Source organism: Aulostomus chinensis, chromosome 17, assembly GCF_037954235.1.
Source record: "Aulostomus chinensis isolate RoL2024-O1b breed Wild chromosome 17, RoL_Achi_v1.0, whole genome shotgun sequence".
Taxonomy (NCBI): domain Eukaryota; kingdom Metazoa; phylum Chordata; class Actinopteri; order Syngnathiformes; family Aulostomidae; genus Aulostomus; species Aulostomus chinensis.
The window spans coordinates 4,554,434-4,578,102 of NC_141336.1; the positions used below are offsets into that span (position 1 = coordinate 4,554,434).

Sequence of the window (23,669 nt, forward strand, 5' to 3'; positions counted from 1 at the left end):
TCAATAAATTCAGTGATGAGAAACTACTTTCACTGTTGTACAGCTGCTCTCATCAATCTGTGCTCATGCAAGGGCTTAACTTGAAAAGGGAACATGGGATTTTAGCATTTAGCTAAAAGTACGACCCCGTGTGGCCTTTGGTCCCCCACTCCCACTCCCACTCCCACTCCCACACCCACACCCCCACACCCACACCGAATTTGTACCAGTTTTTTAGTCTGTGCCCTTCAAGATTTGTTAAAAAAAAAAAAAAGGTCAAATAGAAAAGATTACTTGGACTTCCAGAGCCAGGGAAAGAGAGCACAGGTGTATCCTGCAGCTAAACATCAAAAGTAATGACTATGAATGTCAGTGTTTGGTTTCTTTTATTTGCATTGCATTCGTTCATGATTGTGCTGGTGGAGCAGAAGACAGGCACACATGCAGGCATTTCCTTCAGCTACACTAAAACACGCCTATCATTCCATTCTTGATGAGTCATGGTTAGGAGAGTCAAAGCAGGCTTTCAGGAAAATGAAACCGCTTCAGAGAAATTTAATTTGTGCTCCACTTCTTGATGCTATTAGCAGCTTGGTGTTGGATCCTCATCTGTTCTTCATGATACTCAGATTATCTAAATGGTTTATGAGGATGATTATGTCAGCATATATGCATTACATCACGCCTCACTGTGTAAATAACATACATTTCAGTGTTCAGCTGCAAAGATATGTGTGTGTGTGTGTGTGTGTGTGTGTGTGTGTGTGTGTGTGTGTGTGTGTGTGTTGTAAAAATAAAAATTCCCACAAGAGGAGTATTTGGAGAGAGAAGGGTGTGAAGACATAACCTGGACATTCCCCCCCTGCTAGTGTGCTTCAGCTGGATAGCCCCTGAAAGCCATACTACCACATTTTTGTTCGATGCGCACATTTAAAAGACAAATGCACGATAAGGAGCCAACGACTGGAGGTGTCATGGCATAAACTGGTGTTACATCAGTCTGCCCTGTTCATCTAGAATTTCAAGAGAATGAGAAATTAGATGCTTACTATCATGAAATATCGGAATATCAATCCATGATTATCACTGGGGGGTGGAGCCTATCCCAGCAGCCTTCAGGTGAGAGGCGGGGTTCCCCCTAGACAGGTCACCAGTCCATGGCAGGGCCAACACATAGAGACAGACAACCATTGGCTCTCACAGCCACACCTACGGTCAATTTAGAGTCTGGATTAATATCAATATTAATGTTAATAATGACCATTCGGAGTATAGCAGAGTTACATATGGTGTACCACAGGGTTCAGTTTTAGGACCGATTCTCTTCACTCTTTACATCCTCCCATTAGGTGACATAATCCGGAAGCACTCGATCAACTTCCACTGTTATGCAGATGACACACAACTTTATTTGTCGATGGAGCCAGACGACACAAGCCAGCTTACTCATCTGCAAGACTGCCTGAAAGACATTAAACCCTGGATGTCCTCTAACTTTTTAATGCTCAATTCAGATAAAACTGAGGTAATCATTTTTGGACCTAAACACCACAGGGACACACTCTTGAATCGGATCTCTACTCTAGATGGCATCACCCTAACTCCGAGTACAACTGCAAGGAACCTTGGGGTCATTTTTGACCAGGACCTTTCCTTCAGCTCCCACATAAAGCATGTGACTAGGACCGCCTTCTTCCATCTGCGAAGTATCGCTAAGATTAGGAATATCCTTTCCCAGAGTGATGCTGAAAAACTGGTGCATGCATTTATCACTTCTCGGCTGGACTACTGCAACTCTCTCCTGTCAGGATGTCCTAAATACTCTCTAAAGAGTCTCCAGCTGGTCCAGAACGCTGCAGCGAGGGTTTTGACGGGAGTTAAGAAGAGAGAACACATCTCTCCCACTTTAGCTTCTCTCCACTGGCTTCCTGTAGGATCTAGAATCGACTTCAAAGTCCTTCTGCTAACTTATAAGGCTCTCAATGATAAAGCCCCATCCTATTTGAAAGAGCTCATTAGTCCCTGCTGTCCCACCAGAGCACTCCGCTCCCAGAATGCAGGTCTTTTAGTGATTCCCAGTATCAATAAAAACAGACTGGGAGGTAGAGCCTTTAGTTACCGGGCTCCTCTACTGTGGAACCAGCATCTCTCCATGGGTCAGAGAGGCAGACACTTTAACTACGTTTAAGTCCAGGCTTAAGACCTTCCCCTATGACAGAGCCTTCAGTTAGGACTGGTTCAGGTAGCTCTGAACCATTGATAGCTATGCTGCTACAGGCTTAGACTGCTGGGGGACACATCAGGTTACATTGAGCCCTTCCCTCCTCTCCTCTCCTCTCCCCCTCCCTCCTCCTCTCCTCCCTGCACATTTTTGGAACTGTCATTACCATTACTTGTTGCACTTTGTAGTTTGGCCTTGGTGTCTCGCAGTCTCTCTGTGTTTCCACAGATCCACCAGAGCTCCAACCGCCGCCTGCATCGCCCCCCCCCCCCCCCCTCTTATTCCCTACTGTTACACCGGCCTGCGCTCCCCTTCCATGAACCAGTCTACCATCCAGTCCCCCATCAAGCTGGCTTGCTCTCCCTGCCTCCCCTACCAGAAGCTTCCTTCTTCAACTGTTATTAACATTTCCGTGTTTCCCACATTTTGTATTGTAAACTGTTTTCTTGTCTGTAACAACATCTACTGCACGTCTGTCCGTTCTGGGTGAGGGATCCTCCTCTGTTGCTCACCCTGAGGTTTCTCAGATTTTTCCCTGTTAAAAGGGTTTTCTATGGAGTTTTTCCTCAGTTGATGTGAGGCTCTGAGGGCAGAGGATGTTGTTATGATGCCATGTGAAGCCCTTTGAGACAAACTGGTGGTGAAAACGGGCTCTACAAATAAAATTGCCTTGCCTTGCCTTGCCTGGATTAACCTAGTCCCCTCTTGATGTCTTTGGACTGTGGGAGGAAGCTGGAGTACCAGAGAGAACCCACGCAGGCACAGGGAGAACATGCAGGTTCCCAACTTTTATATGATATATAAACTCCTTTCTCCTCAAGTGATACAAGGTCCCAAATAAGGGGACGCAGGACTTCATGATACCCCTTCTCTTTAACTGTGTTTACCTTGCACAAAACAGTTAACTGTATGGCATAGAGGGATGAGCGGTACTCAGGGTGTAGATTGGAAAGAACCCAATACACTACGCACAGCTTATGCTTTGTTTTAGATGTACCTAGCAGGTTTGCAACATCAAAGTCATCAACATACAAGCCAAGGACAATTCTGAATTCGTCTTCTGCCAAAATGGTGTTTTCATTGAAGTGAGAACCATCCCTGCAGTCACCGTATTCACTTCGGTGTTGTTTTTGGCAGGCATTTTAGATTTAGTTTTAGTCTTAGTCTTTTGGACTAAATGCTTCTTAGTTTTAGTCACATTTTAGTCATTTCTATCCTTGATAGTTTTAGTCTAGTTTTAGTCGACGAAAACTCAAAAAGGTTTTAGTCAAATATCAAAGATACCTAGAAATAAAACATATGTGTATGTACTTAATAGGCTGTAGGAATTTTTTCAACAAGTCATCATTAATCAATCAGAAGGACCCACAGACTCTATATTGCGCTGTTCAAAATCTGGAGAGGACACCTTCTAGTTAGTTCAAAACAATTTATTCAGATTAACAGGAAAGAATCCAGAGCTCTGGAGATGGTCTTCCCCTATCCTGGAGTCAGCATACGCAGATGCGTCGTCCCTGGCGTTGGGGCAAGAAGTCCAACGATCTAACTATCTCTCCAGGTTTATGTGTTACAAGGAGGTGCTTATGTGATCGCTTCTGCGTGCAAGTGTGTATTTTTGATCTTCGTGTTATTTTGCAGAATCTTCTGTCTGACCGCGTGCCAGCACCATCTGTTCCCATTGTAGACTTCTTGTTGCAGCTGTGAAGATCAAACCTCTCTTTTTCCTGATTCACGACCTTGCTCTTATCTACTTCTGACTCCCACCACTTCATGCTACCGTAGAAATTCTGTGGACTTTGTTCTGACTAAATTAGCTTGAGGGAGTGATGCTAGCCATGAGCTACACTCCTGCTATTCCCTGTTGTGACCTTTTCACCCGTCCACTCTGATACAGTCTGGTCTGTGCTTCACTGCCTTGTGTTTCCTGCACTCTATTTTGAGTAAATATATGTATGAATTTAACTACAGTTTTAGCAAAGATATATGTATGGATTCATCTACAGTTAAAGCAAATATATGAATAAATTTATCTACAAGGCCAATACAGATGTTAGAATGAAGCACACTGAAACTGATCTAACTTTCATAGGTGAGTTTTTTCCCCTCTTTTTCTTTCTCTACCTTTTACTTGTATTATTTTGTTGCAGATGCAGACAACACACTGGCACACAATATGAGTATTGTATCACAATAAAAAAGGATTAAACAAAAAATAAAAGCACACTTGACGTCCATATGAATGACCATATGTCCTACATATTGGCTTTAGCTGCTATTATTGGTTAAAGCATCCACGTGTGTTGCTTAGATAGGGAACAGCAACAGGTCTGAAGACAACCGTGTTCGACGGGTGGTCCACAAATGGACAGGGGTTTTATTCATAACATGCTAAATTAATAGAAGGGCTGGTTTAAACCAGCCAACATTAGCGGGGCCCCTGGCAGCCCCATTCATTCTAGCTTTAGCATGTAGCACCAGGAAGTGGTCTCTGCACCACGGGGGAGGTGGAACCACCACCACCACCACCAAACTTTAGGCTTAATACAAAAAAGAAACTACATCACAGGGCGAGCCTAACATAGACGAAAGCTATGCTTTAATCATCCCTCTTTTTACGACCACCCGACACCGCTGCTGCTGCCGTGGTGTGTGTCTCGTCCGCTGCAGACAGGCCCAGACTGTCTCTGTGTGTGCATGTGTGTGTGCGCAAGCGAGAGGCTTTAAGTGGGTGTGTACTGATGATGGGGGCGTGACCATTAGGACCAACAGCTACAGCTGGCTCCGTTCTGATGTTTGAGCTCTTGATTGACATTGCACGCATGTTATAGTTGGCGGAAAAAACCCCGCATGTTTTGAAACTTTGATCGTCCACCCACTAACAATTTAGTCTTGTCTCGTTCTTGTCAGAGGAAAATGTATACAATTTCGTCACATTTTAGTCTTACAGGGCGATGGTGACGTTCGTCTTAGTCTCATTATTGTCATGGAAAAAAGGGGTCTGACGTCGTCATTTTCGTTTTCGTCCGGCGTGACGTGATTTATTGTCACTGTTGCTGTAAGAGTGCATTTGAAATACTGATTGCATGTTTGCACTGTAGCCAATAGGAACACATAGGATGACAGCCTCATACCTTCACACTTTGCACCACATCAATAAGGACAAAGTAGTAAAGGATCTTGGTTGCTTCATTTCACAAGTATTGAATTGTAATCAGTAATTTGCTCTTCCTTTGTATGTTAGGGTTGTCCAAGAAGATCGACAAGATCTCTAAAGACAGAGACTCGGATTTGGTGGTGAAAATATGGCACTGCAGCATCACCAACCACCTCCACTGGACAGCCACATCCTCCAAATACGGATCGGATAAGGTGTCGAAATGGTTGTCCCTGGTCAACCACTTGCAGAACATCCATGTACATCCCAACCCGGCATTCCCCAAATGCCTACATCGTCCAAAGCATGCAAGGGCCCGTGGAAAGTGGTTCAGACCAGATATGTAATTGACTCTGGAGCAGGAAATGATGCTGAACAGTAATGCACTGTAACTGTGCAAATGGCCTATATCTCAGGAATGCACGTGCTGAAGCCAACTTTGGTACATGGAGTCACGTATTAATTCTGTGGACAGTCATTATCCAAATTAACACAACCTCATTACCTTTCTCAAGGCTCGCCAGCATTCAACCGTGTGCACCGGGTCATCACAAACAAGCGACTGCTCAGCGACGTGGAGAAACTGAGCCCACAGTACCAGACCTCCACTGTGGAGTCATTTCACAGTCTCATCCTGAGATTTGCACCAAAGAATGTGGTCCGTCCCTACATGGGAATGCTGTGCAGGTATCTTCTCTTTGATACATTTACATTTAATTCATCGTAATTTGGACTGAAAGGAGCTCCTGTAGGACTTCACTGAGTCAAAGAAGCACTGGTTTTGTTGTGAATGGTCGATGGTGTCACTTCCTGTATAATGTCAAATTCATACCTGGAGTGCTGCTCTGAGCTTCATGTAGCTTTTGTCGCATTCGGTGTGTTCGCAGCATAACCTGACCTCTTTAGTAACACATGCCTCAAACATGTCTGTGTTAGATTGTACCGAGCTGCCCTGCACTTCAATGAGAACAGTGACCGTCCTCAGAAGACCTCCGCAAGAGGAAAGCCGATTTTCAAGATGTCCTTTCCCACGGCAAAAAAGGGAGGCCATGTTGTCAAGCCAGTCAAAACAGATGCAACATTTGGTGAGTGATTCACACATGTATGAAGGAAAACACAACGTATACATTTACAGTGTAAATGATGGTGTGCAACAAATTACAAATAATACAATAAAATACATGAACTGCAATCAAAAAGTTTTACATCTACAAGTTATGCCAACAATCTGATAGTGCTGGTGTTTGACTCAATTGTCCAGGATCCTCACCCATACATCAAGGAGCTACAGGGAAAACCAGTCCCACCAAATATCTGCAGCACACTTGACTGACCGACAATGGAGGATGCAGTTGCTCAGCACTTGTCGCGTTTCAGTCAAGGGGAGGTCTGAATCCGACATACTCGCCAGTGGTGTCAGGGAACTCCGTCCTTATTCGCTGCACAACACAGGATGGTATAATGACTCGTGCACTCCGGCCAAGAAATCCCCAGCACCAGGACACAAACCAGCGATAGGCCAAGAATCTGCACTGCCTGCGAGCCATAATGCACATTCATTCTTATACAGTTTGGAGTGTGGTTTATGCTGTTTGATTCTGTAAATCAGTGTTTCTCAAACTTTTCCAGACCCTGGACCCCTTTGTCCCAACATGTTTTGTTTTTTTATGGGACCACCTGCTGGGCTCACTCAAGTTTTAGGCGCCACAATCTTAGTTGTTATTTATATACATATAGAATTATATTTTTATGTGAAATTACAGTACTGCCTTATTGTAGTAGTATTGTGGTATTGTTATTGTTCTCTGACAAGTGTCTCACAGACCACTAGTGGTTCCTGGACCACATTTTGAGAACTACTGTTCTAAATAAATAAACGGCTTGTACTTCTGTTTCCCTTTTTCTTTGCATGTAGCAACCGATTGTAGATAACAGTGGTGGTGGTGGTAGAAATAGTAATAGTAGTGTAATTACATTATCAGGGGGTGATCATCTGCCATACCTTCCCCTTCCTTGGAGTGTCAAACGGCCGTGGTCGGCTCTGTAGACATTCAAGGCGTTTTGGAGCGCACATATATTGAGACAAACTGGTTCTAGGCCAGGATGGTAAGTCATGCATGTTATGTGGTTGGGTACCTGGCTCACTCGTCGTGTAACCTGCGTCGCCAAACAAGGTAATGCATTCATAACGTTATACGAGTCATTCACATGAAAAATGTGTCCTGGCTGTGTGCAGGTGGATGGAGTTCATTTGTTAGCACCTGTTCGATCTCTCTGCAGCACATGTTTTCTCTCTCCGTGGGCGTACGAACGCAGTTTCCACATAAGAACCTGGTTATTGACAAATAGGCAGTGATTGATCAGATGTCACACTTTGCTTTCACTGATGGGGTTTGCCTAAAGTGGCTGCATTGAAGGGCATACAGTTGCAATAATAGTCACCATTTCTTATGTAGTACTCTTGTTCCTGTCATTCCCCAGTCTATTTGTTAAATATTTATGATAAATATTGATCGATAAATTGTTATTAATGATAAATATTTGTTATTAAAATGATACATATTTATGATTAACATTATTATTTATGAATGCTTGATCAATACCACTTTTATGTTCCAAGACTAGTACAGCAATTCTGAACTCACACCGGACTTTTGGCTCCAAACCACAAGCAGGGAATAGCCCCAAGCCTTCATTATTGTTGACCCACCCAGCACCTTTATTTCATGAATGTTTAGCCTGATGAGTTAGACCCCAAACAAAAAGGAGGCGTGATGAACCACAAAGCCTTTAAAAATATTCTTTTATTTATTTATTTTGGCTTGAGTGTAATTTAAGCATCATAACTAGTACAATAATATAGCAACATGCTACTGCAAAAACAAACGAAGAACCTACCATTGAGAAACGTGTACTTGAAGCCTGTCTGGTTGTTGTTGTTGTTCTTCCTCCTCCTCCTCCTCCTCCTCCTCCGATTCTGGCTCGAACATAACGGCTGGATCCGCGAATGGACCGTGGCTACTTGGTATCTTATCTTACGAATGTTGTTGTATGATATGGAATGTTGTCAATTGACAGTAGCACTCACAGTTAGCACCGGCGACAGTTAGCCGAGAGAGTGGGAGTCCTTTCTTTTCAATGACAGTGAGGGCAGCCAATCACCAGGTAGTGGTTAAATGAGGTTGCCACATAAACCACGGCAACCGATCGCAGTAAACTCATGCACTTGCGAAAATAATAAGGTTGCCAGATGAGGTCAGAAACGACCACAATAGGGACAAACGACGCAGTCTAAACCCAACATGGTAACATAGCGCTTTCAGAGAGCCTTTTAGGAAGCTTCTGAGCCATTACAGACCCAACCATTTTTTGTGGGGTGACATATCACACCACAGAACAAGAATTAATACCCCGTCCAACCTCTCTATGGCACCTTTAATAGTCCACATCTAATTTTCATATTCTTTTGAGTTAATTTAGTGGTTGTGTTCATTTTGATTCAGTTTTTCTGAGTGACTCCTCTACAAGTAGAATTGGAGTGAATAAACTGACGTGGTCGGGGGACAGACACAGTCTCTATGGGGTTGTGGGTGGGTAAGTGCCCTAACGGACGCGCAGAGACGCGTGTAAGACGGCAGCTCTGCTTTCTGGTCTGAACTCTGGGTTGTGGGGATTTTGGTTCCGTTATAAACTGGGTCATATTTCTGGAAATGAGAGCAGCTCCGTCCAACGTGGGATGGATGCCGTCTCTCCGAATCAGACCAGGTCGCCCCCAGAAAGTTTTCCAATTATCTATGAAGCCCACTTGGTTTGCTGGACGCCACCTCAACTGCCAGCGGTTGAACGACGACAAACGGCTAAACATGTCGTCGCTGGTCCCCTCAGACAGGGGTCCAGAGGCACGACAGAGTCTGACATCGTCTTCGCAAATGAACACAGAACCTATTCGAGACATGAATTGGTGGTTGGTCACTGACAGCAGGCTTCTGTTCAGGACAATGCTTCCTTCGGACAGTCACCCAGCCGCCCTGGTTTCCCGGCCGCTCGGGGCTAAGCTAAAGCAGTCCACACCAGCTAACAGCTGCAGCAGCTGTAACGGCCAATTGTTTGGATCTAATTGTTAAGCTAACTGTTAAGCCTCTACTCCAACGCGACAAACAAACTACATTTAACGCACTTATCTGTACCACCAAAGGAGGCAGAGGAGTGACTGAACATGTGGCACACTGAGCAGGAGAGAGGAGAGCGAGAAGGAGAAGCCATCACCAGCTTAGAGTTGAGCTGCTCGTGGCGTTCTAGTTCTCCTTTTTTTCTTGTATTAATTTGAGTCTTTTCCTACCACAAGTCTACGAGGCTGAGAGCAAAGAACCAAGTGGAACCACGTCCATGTCAAGGACAGATATCACTAAATGTAGGTGTCACACATCCCTTCATGACCATTGAAACAGAGAGCAAAGAGTGGAAGTGACATCACCTTTCAGGAAATGGCCAATCAATCAGCAAGACACCGCAGGGAATCGAACCCCGTCCCAGTAAACCAGGAGTACCATTACCAGTGCCTTTTTGCTTTTTGATGCTACATGAAAGGGAAAGCAAAACCTGCATGAGCAACAGCATATGAGAGCCAGCATTGCATTTTGTGGCATCCTGACTACAATGAGCTTTGAAAGCCCGATTCACACTGGACCAGTAGAACCAGGAGACCTCAGGTGTTGGAGAAACCTCGGTGTCTTGATGGGCGCAGAAAAGAAACGTCTGTGTTACACCGCCTGACTTTACCCCCCCCCAAAAAAACGCAGTAGAGACCAAAGTGACAAATACTGATCTATTTCTCCTCCAAAACAGGAGAGGAAGAAATGGATCAGTAAAGTGGAATGTTGGTCTGAGCACAAAGTACAGCAGGACCTCTCCTGTACAGAGTGAGACTGGCAGCATAATTTACATTCAAACCACTAAAATACCGACGGCTACCAGACTACAATTATTATACGACGTCGACGAGTGGCAAAATATGGTGGGATTAAAATTCCAAATGATTAAAAGTATCATAAACCGATAAAACTGGTAATAATGATCACACTGGTTATACTGGTTCCATGGAATAGAGCTGAATCCTGCAAAGACTGCAGGTCACGTTCTGTAACTGAGCCAATTCATGTTCTACTTCTAAATGCTGTTGTGATGCAGGAAACGAAACCACATGAGAGAAAATGATTCCCTCCCTCTTACCTTCCCTCTCCCTGAGCTGGTAGGAGAGGATGATGCAGGAAAAGTGCGTCCATGCTTCACTCAACACAAAGGGTTTTTCACTCTGAAATGATAAGAACAGATGCTAATGCTAGGCTAATTAGCATGACCTATTTAGCCTACAATCAAACATGACAACAGCTTTACGGTCAATAGTGTCATTTAAATTTAACCACTGACAAAAGTCAAAAACAGGGAAGTTAAAATGATGTGTTTTCTTTGCCTCACATTCATTCTCAAAACATAAAACCATTGATAGACTAATCCAGTTTGCTGATTCTGCCCTGAATGGACTTGAAAATTTGACACAAAGGTATTTTAACAATATAATGCCGTAAAATAACTCTTCTTCATCCAACAAAAGCATCTTTCAAACTAAAATGTTAAGTCAAGATGGACAAAAGTTTTTATTCTATTGCTAGCAAAAGACATTTCTTTTAAATCAAGTTCTAAGCTGCATGCTAATGCTAGGCTAAACATCTTAGCCAGTTGACCCCAGGATGAAAGGTGAAAGCAGCTGAACTCACCTGGATAGACCAGGAGTCCTCCTCACCGTTGCCTGAGTGGAAGCCATTTGGTCCAAGCAGGATTCAAGCCTGAAAGACAACAGTCCAACACCTTCACATCAGCACTGATGAACACAAACCAATCAAAGTGGTGCGCTGGGCTGCTGGTGATGGGGCCTACTTGGTGGCTTCCTGTTAGAAATGGATGCTGGAGGATTTGGTCCGGCGTGATGCGGCGTTCAGGATCCACCTCCAGCATCTGACTTAGCAGGTCCAGGAAGTCTGCCAGGTCATCCAGGTCCTGGCCCTCCAAGAACATCTGTGTGGCATCAGAATCAAACATAAAGGTTAGGAACTCAGAGACGGTTGTGTTGTATGTTCTCGTGCTCTGGTGCAGCCCACCATAACCAGATCCATCAGGGTCCTCATGGGGTCAGGAACCTCCACGTGTGGCTACAGAAAAGACATTTTTCAGTTAGCACATGAGAGCTAAATGCAGGCTGACGGACTGAAGGACCTCATGGAGGGATGAAGTCCTTCTCAGTTGCTGGAATTACCTTTGCTGTCCACTGCTTGAAGACTCCTTCCTCACCCTGGGCATAAAAATAGTAGAGGGTGTAGAGGCCGAGGTGGAGGACGCTGTCGGGTGGCTGCCCCGCTGTCCTCAGGATGTACTCCATCTGAAGGAAGGACACAATGAGAGCACCAGGTTTTACCTCCATTTGTTGCTTTACACAAAAGAATACTTGAAATGAGTGACACATCTCTCGCTCACTACTCCTCTTTACATCACCATTGCTTGTTGTGAATTTCCAAGTGTAGCACTGCACCATACTGACCATTTCAGCCTCACTGTGCCCAGGGAAGAGTGGGATCCCAGTCAGCAGCTCTGCAGCAATGCACCCCAGAGACCACACATCGATGGCCTCGTTAAACGGGGCTCCAAGGAGGATCTCAGGAGCTCTGACGAGAGGAAGAGAACCACAACATGACTCCTGTTCTCACCACTGACAGAAGAAAATGGAGGTTCCAGTGTCTCTGTTACTAACCTGTACCACAGCGTCTGCAGCTCCGCTCCGATGTGGCTCGCTGAGACCTGAAACGCCAACCCAAAGTCAATGAGCTTGACTTTGAGCGGCTGCCTGACATGGTCCACCATCATGATGTTCTCTGGTTTCATGTCGGCATGGACGATTCTCTGGCTCCGCAGAAAAAGGAGCGCCATTGCGAGCTGAAACCATGAAAAATAGAAACCTTGAAGTCAGCTTCACTGCAGTGGAACGTCATCAACATGTGATGGAGGATCGTTTTTACACAGTGGAAAATGTAACATTGTGTATTTAAAACATATTTTGGCAGTTGACAACGAAGCCTGGCGTGATTGTAGTTTTTAATGAGAGAATACAAATGAAGTGATGCAGGACAACCCAACACCTGCAGTTTCACACTGCAAATAATGACTGAGTCAACTTTAGCATCTACTTCCATTGATTAGAATCCACCAATTTATTCTCTCCCTGATGGAACCACTTGGCTTCATACTCAGCAAAATACACATGAACATTTAGTTCTTAAAATGAAAACTTTTAGTCTTCTATTTTCCCACTTTCGTTGGTAAGTTAAGCTAAAAACTGTGGAAACACACCTGATGGAGGATGGGGCTGATCTCTCTGAGTGAGAGAGCCCGGCGCCGCCCCAGGAATTCAAAGAGGCTGATGTCCAGTCTCTCAAACTCCATGCAGAACGCTCCCTCGTGGATGAACGACCCGTTCCATCCAACAATGTTGAAATTATTGCCGTTGTTGCTCATCAATAATCTCAGCATCTTCTCCTGTTAAAGGTATGAGAGAGAGAGAAAACAACCTGTATTGGAATGTGGTGGATTTTCAGAGCCATGGAAGTTAAATACTGTTCAAAGAAACTTGTGTTCACCTCCTCTTTTGCCGCCAGGATGTTCTGTTTGTCCCGGATCCGTTTTATTGCGACCATTTTGTCTGTGTCGCTCCTCCAACATTCGGCGACTTCCCCAAAAGCGCCAGCCCCCAAGATTTTCTCCACAGTGTACACAGAGGATTCAGTAAAAATGATATCCCCCAGTCTGAAACCAGGGTTCAGTTCTCCCATGATGGAATATTCTGTTGAGAAAACAGAGAAAATATAACATTCGAGTCTTTATAAATCCCTGAAATGTTCATTTCTGGTTCGTCTCTCTGACTTTTCACTTTGAAGCAGCAGACGTACAACAAAGTCTTGACCGTCAGAAAGCCATGTCACTGAAAGTCCTGTGTCAGGGTCAGTCAATCAACACTTGCTTCAACCTTAAAAACCTCCAATGGAGGAACAACATGGTGGTTGTGTCAGCAAGTGGGACTGTCAATGACCTTGACTTTTGACGTCAAACATAAACAGACCTCCAGACAGAGTGACTGAAGTATTCACGTGTTTTTACACCAACAAAACCTCAAAGCAGGACAATGTTCCTTTGAAAATGGTCTGTCAGATAATTGTTGATGAAATTAAAGTGAATTATTCAGAGAAAAACCGAGAAAAAAAGCATCAGTCGGTTGCTAGCCGAGCGGCATGCTAATGCTAACAAAGCGCGCTAACGAGGAGTGCTAGCTAAATTAACAAACACACAAATAAAAATAATACACTCATATGAAGATAAAAACTGTGTTGGTACTATTCATACACCCAGATTCATGTCAGAAATGATACCACAGTATGTTTCTTTACATGCAGTTTTCCCATTTCTTGAATTTTAAAATGCAGATACATTTGATAATGACACAAACCCACAGCAGGAATAAAACACAGATCTGCGACAATTTTTTTTCAAAAGTTCACAATTCAAGTTCTCAACTTCAAAGCTACAGTTTTTAATGAAATTAAAGTAAATTATTCACAGCCAACGTGGTAAGAGAGACCGGTAGCTTGCTAGCAGTGAGGCTTGCTAACGCTAGCGGACATGCTAGTGGGCTAAACCAACAATCTATTTCCCCCCCTGAAGAAAACCCATCAGACAGTTTACTACTAGATGTTGAAGATTTACTGAACTCACCAAATGACAGCTGCTGGTAGAAGGTGTTGTGTTGATGTCTCAAGTGTTTAATGAAGCTGATTCTTGACCAAGAGACAGCAGGTTGCTGTCTGGAGTCCAGGAACCAACTAACTGATCAAGTGACTGGACGGCTTTATGCTGTCAATCACAATGACGTCACCCCTTAATATCTTTGATGTTGTGCAGCAATGGAAATTCAAATAATAGCTTCCTGTAATTTGAAAAAAGCCTCATCACCAACACACCAATTAGTTATTTTTCAATTCAAATTGAACAAATATTATAATAAAAGAAGATAAACTTTCTTCATCCTGGACTCTGGAAATTCTGTTGTTACAGCAGCATTGGGGAGAAAAACGACAGACAAAAGTGCAACATAAATCAATCTTTAATGAGATAAATCGAAAAGTTAAAACATCTGTATTTCAAAATGTATAAAAATAAAAAATAAGCAGCATAAGTATGTACACAACTGTTTTTTCAGATGTTACATATAAATATAATACAATCTAATTCTTGTATGTAACAAAAGTATTCCCACACTCTGTCCAACCTCAACAGTATCTTGACGCTTCAGTCCTAGACCTTCTTCAGGCTACCAGTTCTTGTGAATGGAAATCTGCCTGAGAGCAACGACTACAAGCCAGCAACCAATCACATCACTCTCATGTAGATGAGCCCAACAAGCTACTGGAGACATTCAGAGACAATAAAAAACAAAACATACAACAGAGTCCTATTAGTTCAAATCTAACTTTCCCAGTTCAAATCTAACTTTCCCAGTTCAAATCTAAAAGAAGGAAAAGTCAAAAAATTTTAACATCTTGGACGTTTCAACCCAGGCCTAAAAAGATTTGATGGAGTGCAGTTCTTCCTGTATGAATGGACACAAATCAGTCGGTCGCATTAATAAATGAACCTAACATGCAGACATTCATACGTATCCAGGACTGACAGGGGCCGGATAAAGACTCACTCAGAGAAGAGGAACAATCCAAAAAATTCATTTACACACTGGGAAAAATACAAATACACACATAGACGTATATACAAAGAGGTTATTTCGAGGGCAGCACGGTGGAGCAGTGGTCAGCACTGTGGCCCCCCCAGCAAGAAGGTTCTGGGTTGGAGCCCCGGCTGGAGCACAGGATCTTTATGGGTGGAGTCTGCATGTTCTCCCTGTTCCTGCGTGAGTTGTCTCTGGTACTCCAGCTTCCTCCACAGTCCAAAGACATCAAGAGGGGACCAGGTTAATCCAGACTCTAAACTGACCATAGGCGTGGCTTACAGTAAACCAGGAGTACCATTACCAGTGCCTTGTTGCTTTTTGATGCATCGGTGAAGATGCTATTACAACATCAGTCGCGATATTTGATGACATTATCCATCAACTTATGAAGTTATTGGGTTTTATGTGTGCAGGGTTGTGAGATGTAAAGTCCAGTTTGGTCACCCTGACTTCATCCCCTTTGTGTGCTTGTGTGCTTTACTGGATGACACGGCTCAACGGGACTCATTGAGGAGGGCTACATTTTGAGGAAGATGGTCAGTCATATACTCTATATAAAAACTAGCTAACTGTGTATACAGTAGTGTAAACTAGCTCGACCTCCATGTGCTCCTCCGTGGCTGCTTTAGTAATCATAAACTATTGATGTCATACGTGATTACATATCAGAGGGATCAAACCACTACTTATACAGCAGTGACAAAAGGACACTGTCCTCCAGAATGAAAGGCGTCAGTTAATATATATATATATACACATACATACACGCATATATATGTTTGTATTTCAGTTGATTGTTTGTATTAATATACATATATATACAGTATATTGTTCTCAAGTGCATTTTGCGATGGTCTGAGAAGACGCTCGGTTTCTTTTCTGGTGACGCACTGGAGACGGGACAAGGATGATGAGTGGACCATCGGACCGTCTGACAATTTACTAGTTTTGTTCCTTGAGAAGACCTCCTGCAGGTTGGAGCCCAGCCCAGGGAGAATCAGGACTGTTAAAACTTACAGATAGAACTGAATTACAGGCCTCATTAGCTTCACATAGAAGGGGGAAAAGGGGAATATTACTAGAATATTTACAAAAAATTGTTAAATTCAGAGGCGGAGCAGCCTGGAGGGACACTTAATTTGAAGCATCAGACTGCACCAATACTTCAGAGCAGATGTGTGTCTCTGGTATTGTGGTTTAACTGTCGAATTCCTCACCGACTGATTGAAAGGTCTAAACGAATATCTTTAGGCTCAAGAACATCCCATCATTAATTATAAAGACAGAACGATTAGATGGAATGAAGGCATCAGGTAACTGGTTTGTCTACATTTCTGTGACTGTGTTTTGTGTTGTCATTGGTTACTGAGAAACTGTGATTGACAGACAATGACAAACGATGATTTATTGATGCGCAAGGGTCAGGAACAGGAAGGTTTTCTTCTCCCTGCTTCTTTCCATCATTGGCTATTTAAACTCCTTGAAGCTGTACACGTTTCCTGAATTGTGTTCATTGCTTCATTAAAAAAATAAAAAGGAAAAAAAATGGGACAGGCAAAAAAGGTGTGAACAACAAACAACAATAACATTTGAGGTTTGTGTGTGTGTGTGTGTGTGTGTGTGTGTGTGTGTGTGTGTGTGTGTGTGTGTGTGTGTGTGATGCAGTCAAAATTCTGAGCTCTCAGAATTTTGTCTGGTGCTCTCAGTGTTCAAGTCAGAATGATGAATTAAACCCTCTTTGTCTCTGACAGTATAAATAAATCTGCCAGCTTGGTCACATAAAGATATTTTCAGAACAACAGTCGTGAACACATTTATCTGATAACTGATGATGGAGTACCAGCAGACAGAACTTGTCATTGATCCCCACGCCATCTACCTCACTGGATTTCCCGAGCACGTGGTGGAAAATGAAATTTGGGACTACTTTGAGACATTTGGACGCGTGAATGCCATTCGACACAAACGAGGCTACAGAGGATACGCAATTGTGCACTTCGATAAGGATGTCCCCATTCAGCCAATCCTTGAAACACGTATCTTTTACGGGGACTACAAGCTGAAACTGGCCCGTGCCAGGAAAGTTAGACGCTGTGGAGGCCAATTCTTTCAGAGGGGCAAGGCCCGTGCCTTTACCAGATACTTCCCTCTGATGAGACGCATCCCCCAGCGTCACATGGATAGATGGTGGAGGAAGAATGACGACTTTCCCGAGCATGAGGGGAGACAGGACATCTACGGACGCATCCCTGGTTATGATGGGGACATGTTGACAGATGAGCGTAGCTCCCACCACCATGCTGATGAGGCAGCCAATGAAGTTCCCCACCACAACCAAGCTAATGAGGCAGCCGATGAAGGTCCCCACCACCACCAGGCTGAAGAGGCAGTCGATGAAGGTCCCCACCACCACCAAGTTGATGAGGCAGCTGATGAAGGTCCCCACCACCACCAGGTTGACGAGGCAGTCGATGAAGGTGCCTCAAACCAGCAAGTTGATGAGGCAACCGTTGAAGGTGGCTCTCACCAGCAGGTTAACGAGGCAGCCTACGAGGGCGCCCCCCAGATCCAGGGGGGGCAGGCAACGTATGATAGTTCCCTCAACCACCAGGTGAGTGAGCCAAAAAACGAAAGGCTCATCCACCACCAGGTTGACAAGTCAACCTATGAAGGTGCCCCCCACCACCTGGTTGATGAAGCAACCACTGAGGGCATCCCATACTTCCAGGGGGCCCATGCAACTTATGAAGGGGCCCCCCACCACCTGGTTGATGAAGCAACCATTGAAGGCATCCCATACTTCCAGGGGGCCCAAGCAACTTATGAAGGGGCCCCCCATCACCTGGTTGACAAGGCAACCATTAAAGGCATCCCATACTTCCAGGGGGCCCCTGCAACTTATGAAGGGGCCCCCCACCACCTGGTTGACGAGGCAACCTTTGACGCTGTCCCCCACGATCAAGTTCAAGAGGCAACTGATGAAGGCCCCCTCCACCACCAGGTCGACAAGGAAACCATTGAAGGCACACCACACTTCCAGGGGGCCCATGCAACTCATGAAGGTGTCCCCCATCACCTGGTTGATGAAGCAACCTTTGATGGTGCCCCTCACTTCCAGGGGGCCCATGCAACTCATGAACGTGTCCCCCATCACCTGGTTGATGGAGCAACCATTGAAGGCATCCCATACTTCCAGGGGGCCTATGCAACCCATGAAATGGACCCCCATTACCAGTGGGGCAAGGGAACCTTCAACAATGCTCCCCACCACCAGGGGGGCCAGGCATACTACCAAGGCAACCTGCATCACCAGGGAGGACAACCGTCTCACCTCCCATATGATCAGCAGTACCCCCACTACAGAGGAGTCATGATGCCTCCCATCCTGCCTCCTTACCCACTACCCTACCTCTACTGCGGCGGACTCATGCTACCACAGATGCCAGTCCTCTTTGCTCCTGTTCTGTGGACCTACCAGCTTTGGTCAGGTCCCAAATGGCCACCAGGGACCAGATATTCAGATGAAGGCTTAAACTCCAGCCTGCGGCAGGGACCAGACCCCAACATGTTCCCTCTATGACTGTCAGAGCAGCAAGAGTCAGCTTTGAAACATTTTGAGCATATTTTATCATATTTATTCTATAAATGAAGTTTATATAAATATGTTTTTATGTATATACATATCAATATATGCATTTACATATAATTATGTATATATACATGTATATACCTATATCTCTACATATAGAGATATAGGTATATAACTCTATATGTAGATGATATCAGTGTATTTTGACATTAAAAAAGATACAGATAACCTTGATATGACGTGTGTGGTCACAGACAAACCACGAAGTTGTGAAACATCAATCAGAACTTCTGTGCAGGACAAAAAACAGGGATAAAATGAACATGGGTGCAAAGAATCCTGGGAAATTATTTCCTTCCAAAAGACCAAAGAGACGTGTCAGGTGGGACACCACAGATGCACCACAGAGGCTGTTTGCAAATCTCATTTTTTACTGTGACACTGACCAGGAGTGAAAGGATACGGATACGATCGCATTCATATTGATTTAAGGTTTCAGACTTTCCATCACATCCACATCAAAACACAGCAAGATGAAGAAAGGTAGGTTTGCTGTGTTCATCTCAGGGTCCATCTTCTGTTTTCTAATTCAAATGAATGCCTTCAGCACTCATTTTCAGTTTCCTGTTGTTCGTTGCCAGCAGCAAAGACCCGGCAGGAGGAGGAGGTTCAAGAGGACGAGTCTTTGAGTGAAAGTCTCGAGTTCTCTCTCCATGAAGGACTGGGATGAGCAAACCATCTCAGATTTAGAAGGTTTTATTGAAATTTGAGAAAACTCTTCTGATGGAAAAAAAAATGAATTCTTTTTATGTCATCATTTCACAATTCCTCTAAAATCAATCATTAGCAGTTCAGTTTGTGGCGGTGCTTCCAAGTTCCCACCCTGCAGCAGGTTTTTGCCCCCCCCCCCCCCCCCAGTCATAGCAAGAGAGCGAGAAGACGCCAAACTTTCACAAATGTTTGAGATAGCTACAGCAGCTTACGTCACCAGCAATCAAGAAGCAAAATAACAGCTTATGGTTTCACGACATGAATCTCAATCCATCTGTTTTGATCAAAATGTGATTTTGATTTTAATTATTGCTGTTTTTACTCTGCTTCCTTTGCATTTCCATCATTTTTTTCTGAGATTTTTGAAGCTTTTTGAGTTGCTGTGCACATGGACAGGCTTAAATAAATCTAATTGCCATGCCTCATCTTAAATCATATATTTTCAGATGAATATCTTCATATTACGTCAGTGATTTCCAAGTGGGCTACAGAGAGAAAGCAAACACTAATTAGTGATGCACCAAAACATCGTCCCATGTCCTCCTTGTTACCACCTCTCACAGATGGCAGCTGCCAATGTTGATCTGTCCATGTGAAAGCTTTTATTAAATATTGTTTCAGAAATTGTCTAATAAAGGGCTAGGTAACTTATGGATGGTTGAATTATTTTTTGAAGACTAATTTTTTTTGTGTCGCTGGGACAAAACAAATGTTTTAAAAAAACCTTTGGGGTAATTAACAGCAAAATTTAACTTTTTTTTCATCGTCCAAAAACGTCCCAATTGGCCTCAAAAATATTCACGTTGCAGTGATTTGATCGTGTTGTGATATCACTCATAATTAATGGTCTCATGATTTTTTTTTTTTAACCAATGAATACGACATGTAACTCTGCAATGCTTCCTTCATCGTATTATGTTGTTAAATATCTGACGCTTGTTTGTTCAGTCCTGCTTCACCATCTTCTGGAGCTTTAATGTCATTAGAATTCAAGACAGAACAGCTGCTGGAGTGAAATTAGATCTTTATTGTGGGAAAAAAATGAATGAAAGCAGGCCGACCTCAGGAAGCTAAGGACACAAACTAGCGATAGGCCAAGAATCTGCACTGCCTGCAAGCCATAATGCACATTCATTCTTATACAGTTTGGAGTGTGGTTTATGCTGTTTGATTCTGTAAATCAGTGTTTCTCAAACTTTTCCAGACCCTGGACCCCTTTGTCCCAACATGTTTTGTTTTTTTATGGGACCACCTGCTGGGCTCGCTCAAGTTTTAGGCGCCACAATCTTAGTTGTTATTTATATACATATAGAATTATATTTTTACGTGAAATTACAGTACTGCCTTATTGTAGTAGTATTGTGGTATTGTTATTGTTCTCTGACAAGTGTCTCGCAGACCACTAGTGGTTCCTGGACCACATTTTGAGAACTACTGTTCTAAATAAATAAACGGCTTGTACTTCTGTTTCCCTTTTTCTTTGTATGTAGCAACCGATTGTAGTTAACAGTGGTGGTGGTGGTAGAAATAGTAGTAGTAGTGTAATTACATTATCAGGGGGTGATCATCTGCCATACCTTCCCCTTCCTTGGAGTGTCAAACGGCCGTGGTCGGCTCTGTAGACATTCAAGGCGTTTTGGAGCGCACATATATTGAGACAAACTGGTTCTAGGCCAGGATGGTAAGTCATGCATGTTATGTGGTTGGGTACCTGGCTCACTCGTCGTGTAACCTGCGTCGCCAAACAAGGTAATGCATTCATAACGTTATACGAGTCATTCACATGAAAAATGTGTCCTGGCTGTGTGCAGGTGGATGGAGTTCATTTGTTAGCACCTGTTCGATCTCTCTGCAGCACATGTTTTCTCTCTCCGTGGGCGTACGAACGCAGTTTCCACATAAGAACCTGGTTATTGACAAATAGGCAGTGATTGATCAGATGTCACACTTTGCTTTCACTGATGGGGTTTGCCTAAAGTGGCTGCATTGAAGGGCATACAGTTGCAATAATATAGTAACCATTTCTTATGTAGTACTCTTGTTCCTGTCATTCCCCAGTCTATTTGTTAAATATTTATGATAAATATTGATCGATAAATTGTTATTAATGATAAATATTTGTTATTAAAATGATACATATTTATGATTAATATTATTATTTATGAATGCTTGATCAATACCACTTTTATGTTCCAAGACTAGTACAGCAATTCTGAACTCACACCGGACTTTTGGCTCCAAACCACAAGCAGGGAATAGCCCCAAGCCTTCGTTATTGTTGACCCACCCAGCACCTTTATTTCATGAATGTTTAGCCTGATGAGTTAGACCCCAAACAAAAAGGAAGCGTGATGAACCACAAAGCCTTTAAAAATATGTTTTTATTTATTTATTTTGGCTTGAGTGTAATTTAAGCATCATAACTAGTACAATAATATAGCAACATGCTACTGCAAAAACAATCAAAGAACCTACCATTGAGAAACGTGTACTTGAAGCCTGTCTGGTTGTTGTTGTTGTTCTTCCTCCTCCTCCTCCTCCTCCTCCTCCTCCTCCTCCGATTCTGGCTCGAACATATACGGCTGGATCCGCGAATGGACCGTGGCTACTTGGTATCTTATCTTACGAATGTTGTTGTATGATATGGAATGTTGTCAATTGACAGTAGCACTCACAGTTAGCACCGGCGACAGTTAGCCGAGAGAGTGGGAGTCCTTTCTTTTCAATGACAGTGAGGGCAGCCAATCACCAGGTAGTGGTTAAATGAGGTTGCCACATAAACCACGGCAACCGATCGCAGTAAACTCATGCACTTGCGAAAATAATAAGGTTGCCAGATGAGGTCAGAAACGACCACAATAGGGACAAACGACGCAGTCTAAACCCAACATGGTAACATAGCGCTTTCAGAGAGCCTTTTAGGAAGCTTCTGAGCCATTATAGACCCAACCATTTTTTGTGGGGTGACATATCACACCACAGAACAAGAATTAATACCCCGTCCAACCTCTCTATGGCACCTTTAATAGTCCACATCTAATTTTCATATTCTTTTGAGTTAATTTAGTGGTTGTGTTCATTTTGATTCAGTTTTTCTGAGTGACTCCTCTACAAGTAGAATTGGAGTGAATAAACTGACGTGGTCGGGGGACAGACACAGTCTCTATGGGGTTGTGGGTGGGTAAGTGCCCTAACGGACGCGCAGAGACGCGTGTAAGACGGCAGCTCTGCTTTCTGGTCTGAACTCTGGGTTGTGGGGGTTTTGGTTCCGTTATAAACTGGGTCATATTTCTGGAAATGAGAGCAGCTCCGTCCAACGTGGGATGGATGCCGTCTCTCCGAATCAGACCAGGTCGCCCCCAGAAAGTTTTCCAATTATCTATGAAGCCCACTTGGTTTGCTGGACGCCACCTCAACAGCCAGCGGTTGAACGACGACAAACGGCTAAACATGTCGTCGCTGGTCCCCTCAGACAGGGGTCCAGAGGCACGACAGAGTCCGACATCGTCTTCGCAAATGAACACAGAACCTATTCGAGACATGAATTGGTGGTTGGTCACTGACAGCAGGCTTCTGTTCAGGACAATGCTTCCTTCGGACAGTCACCCAGCCGCCCTGGTTTCCCGGCCGCTCGGGGCTAAGCTAAAGCAGTCCACACCAGCTAACAGCTGCAGCAGCTGTAGCGGCCAATTGTTTGGATCTAATTGTTAAGCTAACTGTTAAGCCTCTACTCCAACGCGACAAACAAACTACATTTAACGCACTTATCTGTTCCACCAAAGGAGGCAGAGGAGTGACTGAACATGTGGCACACTGAGCAGGAGAGAGGAGAGCGAGAAGGAGAAGCCATCACATGCTTAGAGTTGAGCTGCTCGTGGCATTCTAGTTCTCCTTTTTTTCTTGTATTAATTTGAGTCTTTTCCTACCACAAGTCTACGAAGCTGAGAGCAAAGAACCAAGTGGAACCACGTCCATGTCAAGGACAGATATCACTAAATGTAGGTGTCACACATCCCTTCATGACCATTGAAACAGAGAGTAAAGAGTGGAAGTGACATCACCTTTCAGGAAATGGCCAATCAATCAGCAAGACACCGCAGGGAATCGAACCCCGTCCCAGTAAACCAGGAGT

General features: G+C 43.9%; 1 protein-coding gene across 1 annotated transcript; it reads right to left on the bottom strand.

Annotated features, from left to right (window-relative positions):
- Positions 1 to 11,191: 11,191 nt before the first annotated feature.
- On the bottom strand, positions 11,192 to 13,096 carry LOC147246073 (homeodomain-interacting protein kinase 2-like). The gene is made up of 8 exons (XM_086183434.1): positions 13,040 to 13,096; positions 12,753 to 12,938; positions 12,157 to 12,338; positions 11,947 to 12,070; positions 11,665 to 11,787; positions 11,510 to 11,560; positions 11,289 to 11,426; positions 11,192 to 11,197 (listed from the first exon to the last, which is right to left on the bottom strand). Exons 1-8 carry the CDS (start codon positions 13,094 to 13,096, stop codon positions 11,192 to 11,194), a joined length of 867 nt encoding a protein of 288 aa, XP_086039560.1.
- Positions 13,097 to 23,669: the final 10,573 nt, after the last annotated feature.

Bases quoted from the DNA above. Each gene is read 5' to 3' on its own strand.
- LOC147246073 (XM_086183434.1), bottom strand. From the start codon at position 13,096: ATGGTCGCAATAAAACGGATCCGGGACAAACAGAACATCCTGGCGGCA. The intron at 11,788-11,946 runs GTCAGTATGGTG...TCCTTCCTTCAG, and splicing joins GGCACAGTGAGGCTGAAATG to ATGGAGTACATCCTGAGGAC. The intron at 11,561-11,664 runs GTAATTCCAGCA...TCTTTTCTGTAG, and splicing joins TCAAGCAGTGGACAGCAAAG to CCACACGTGGAGGTTCCTGA.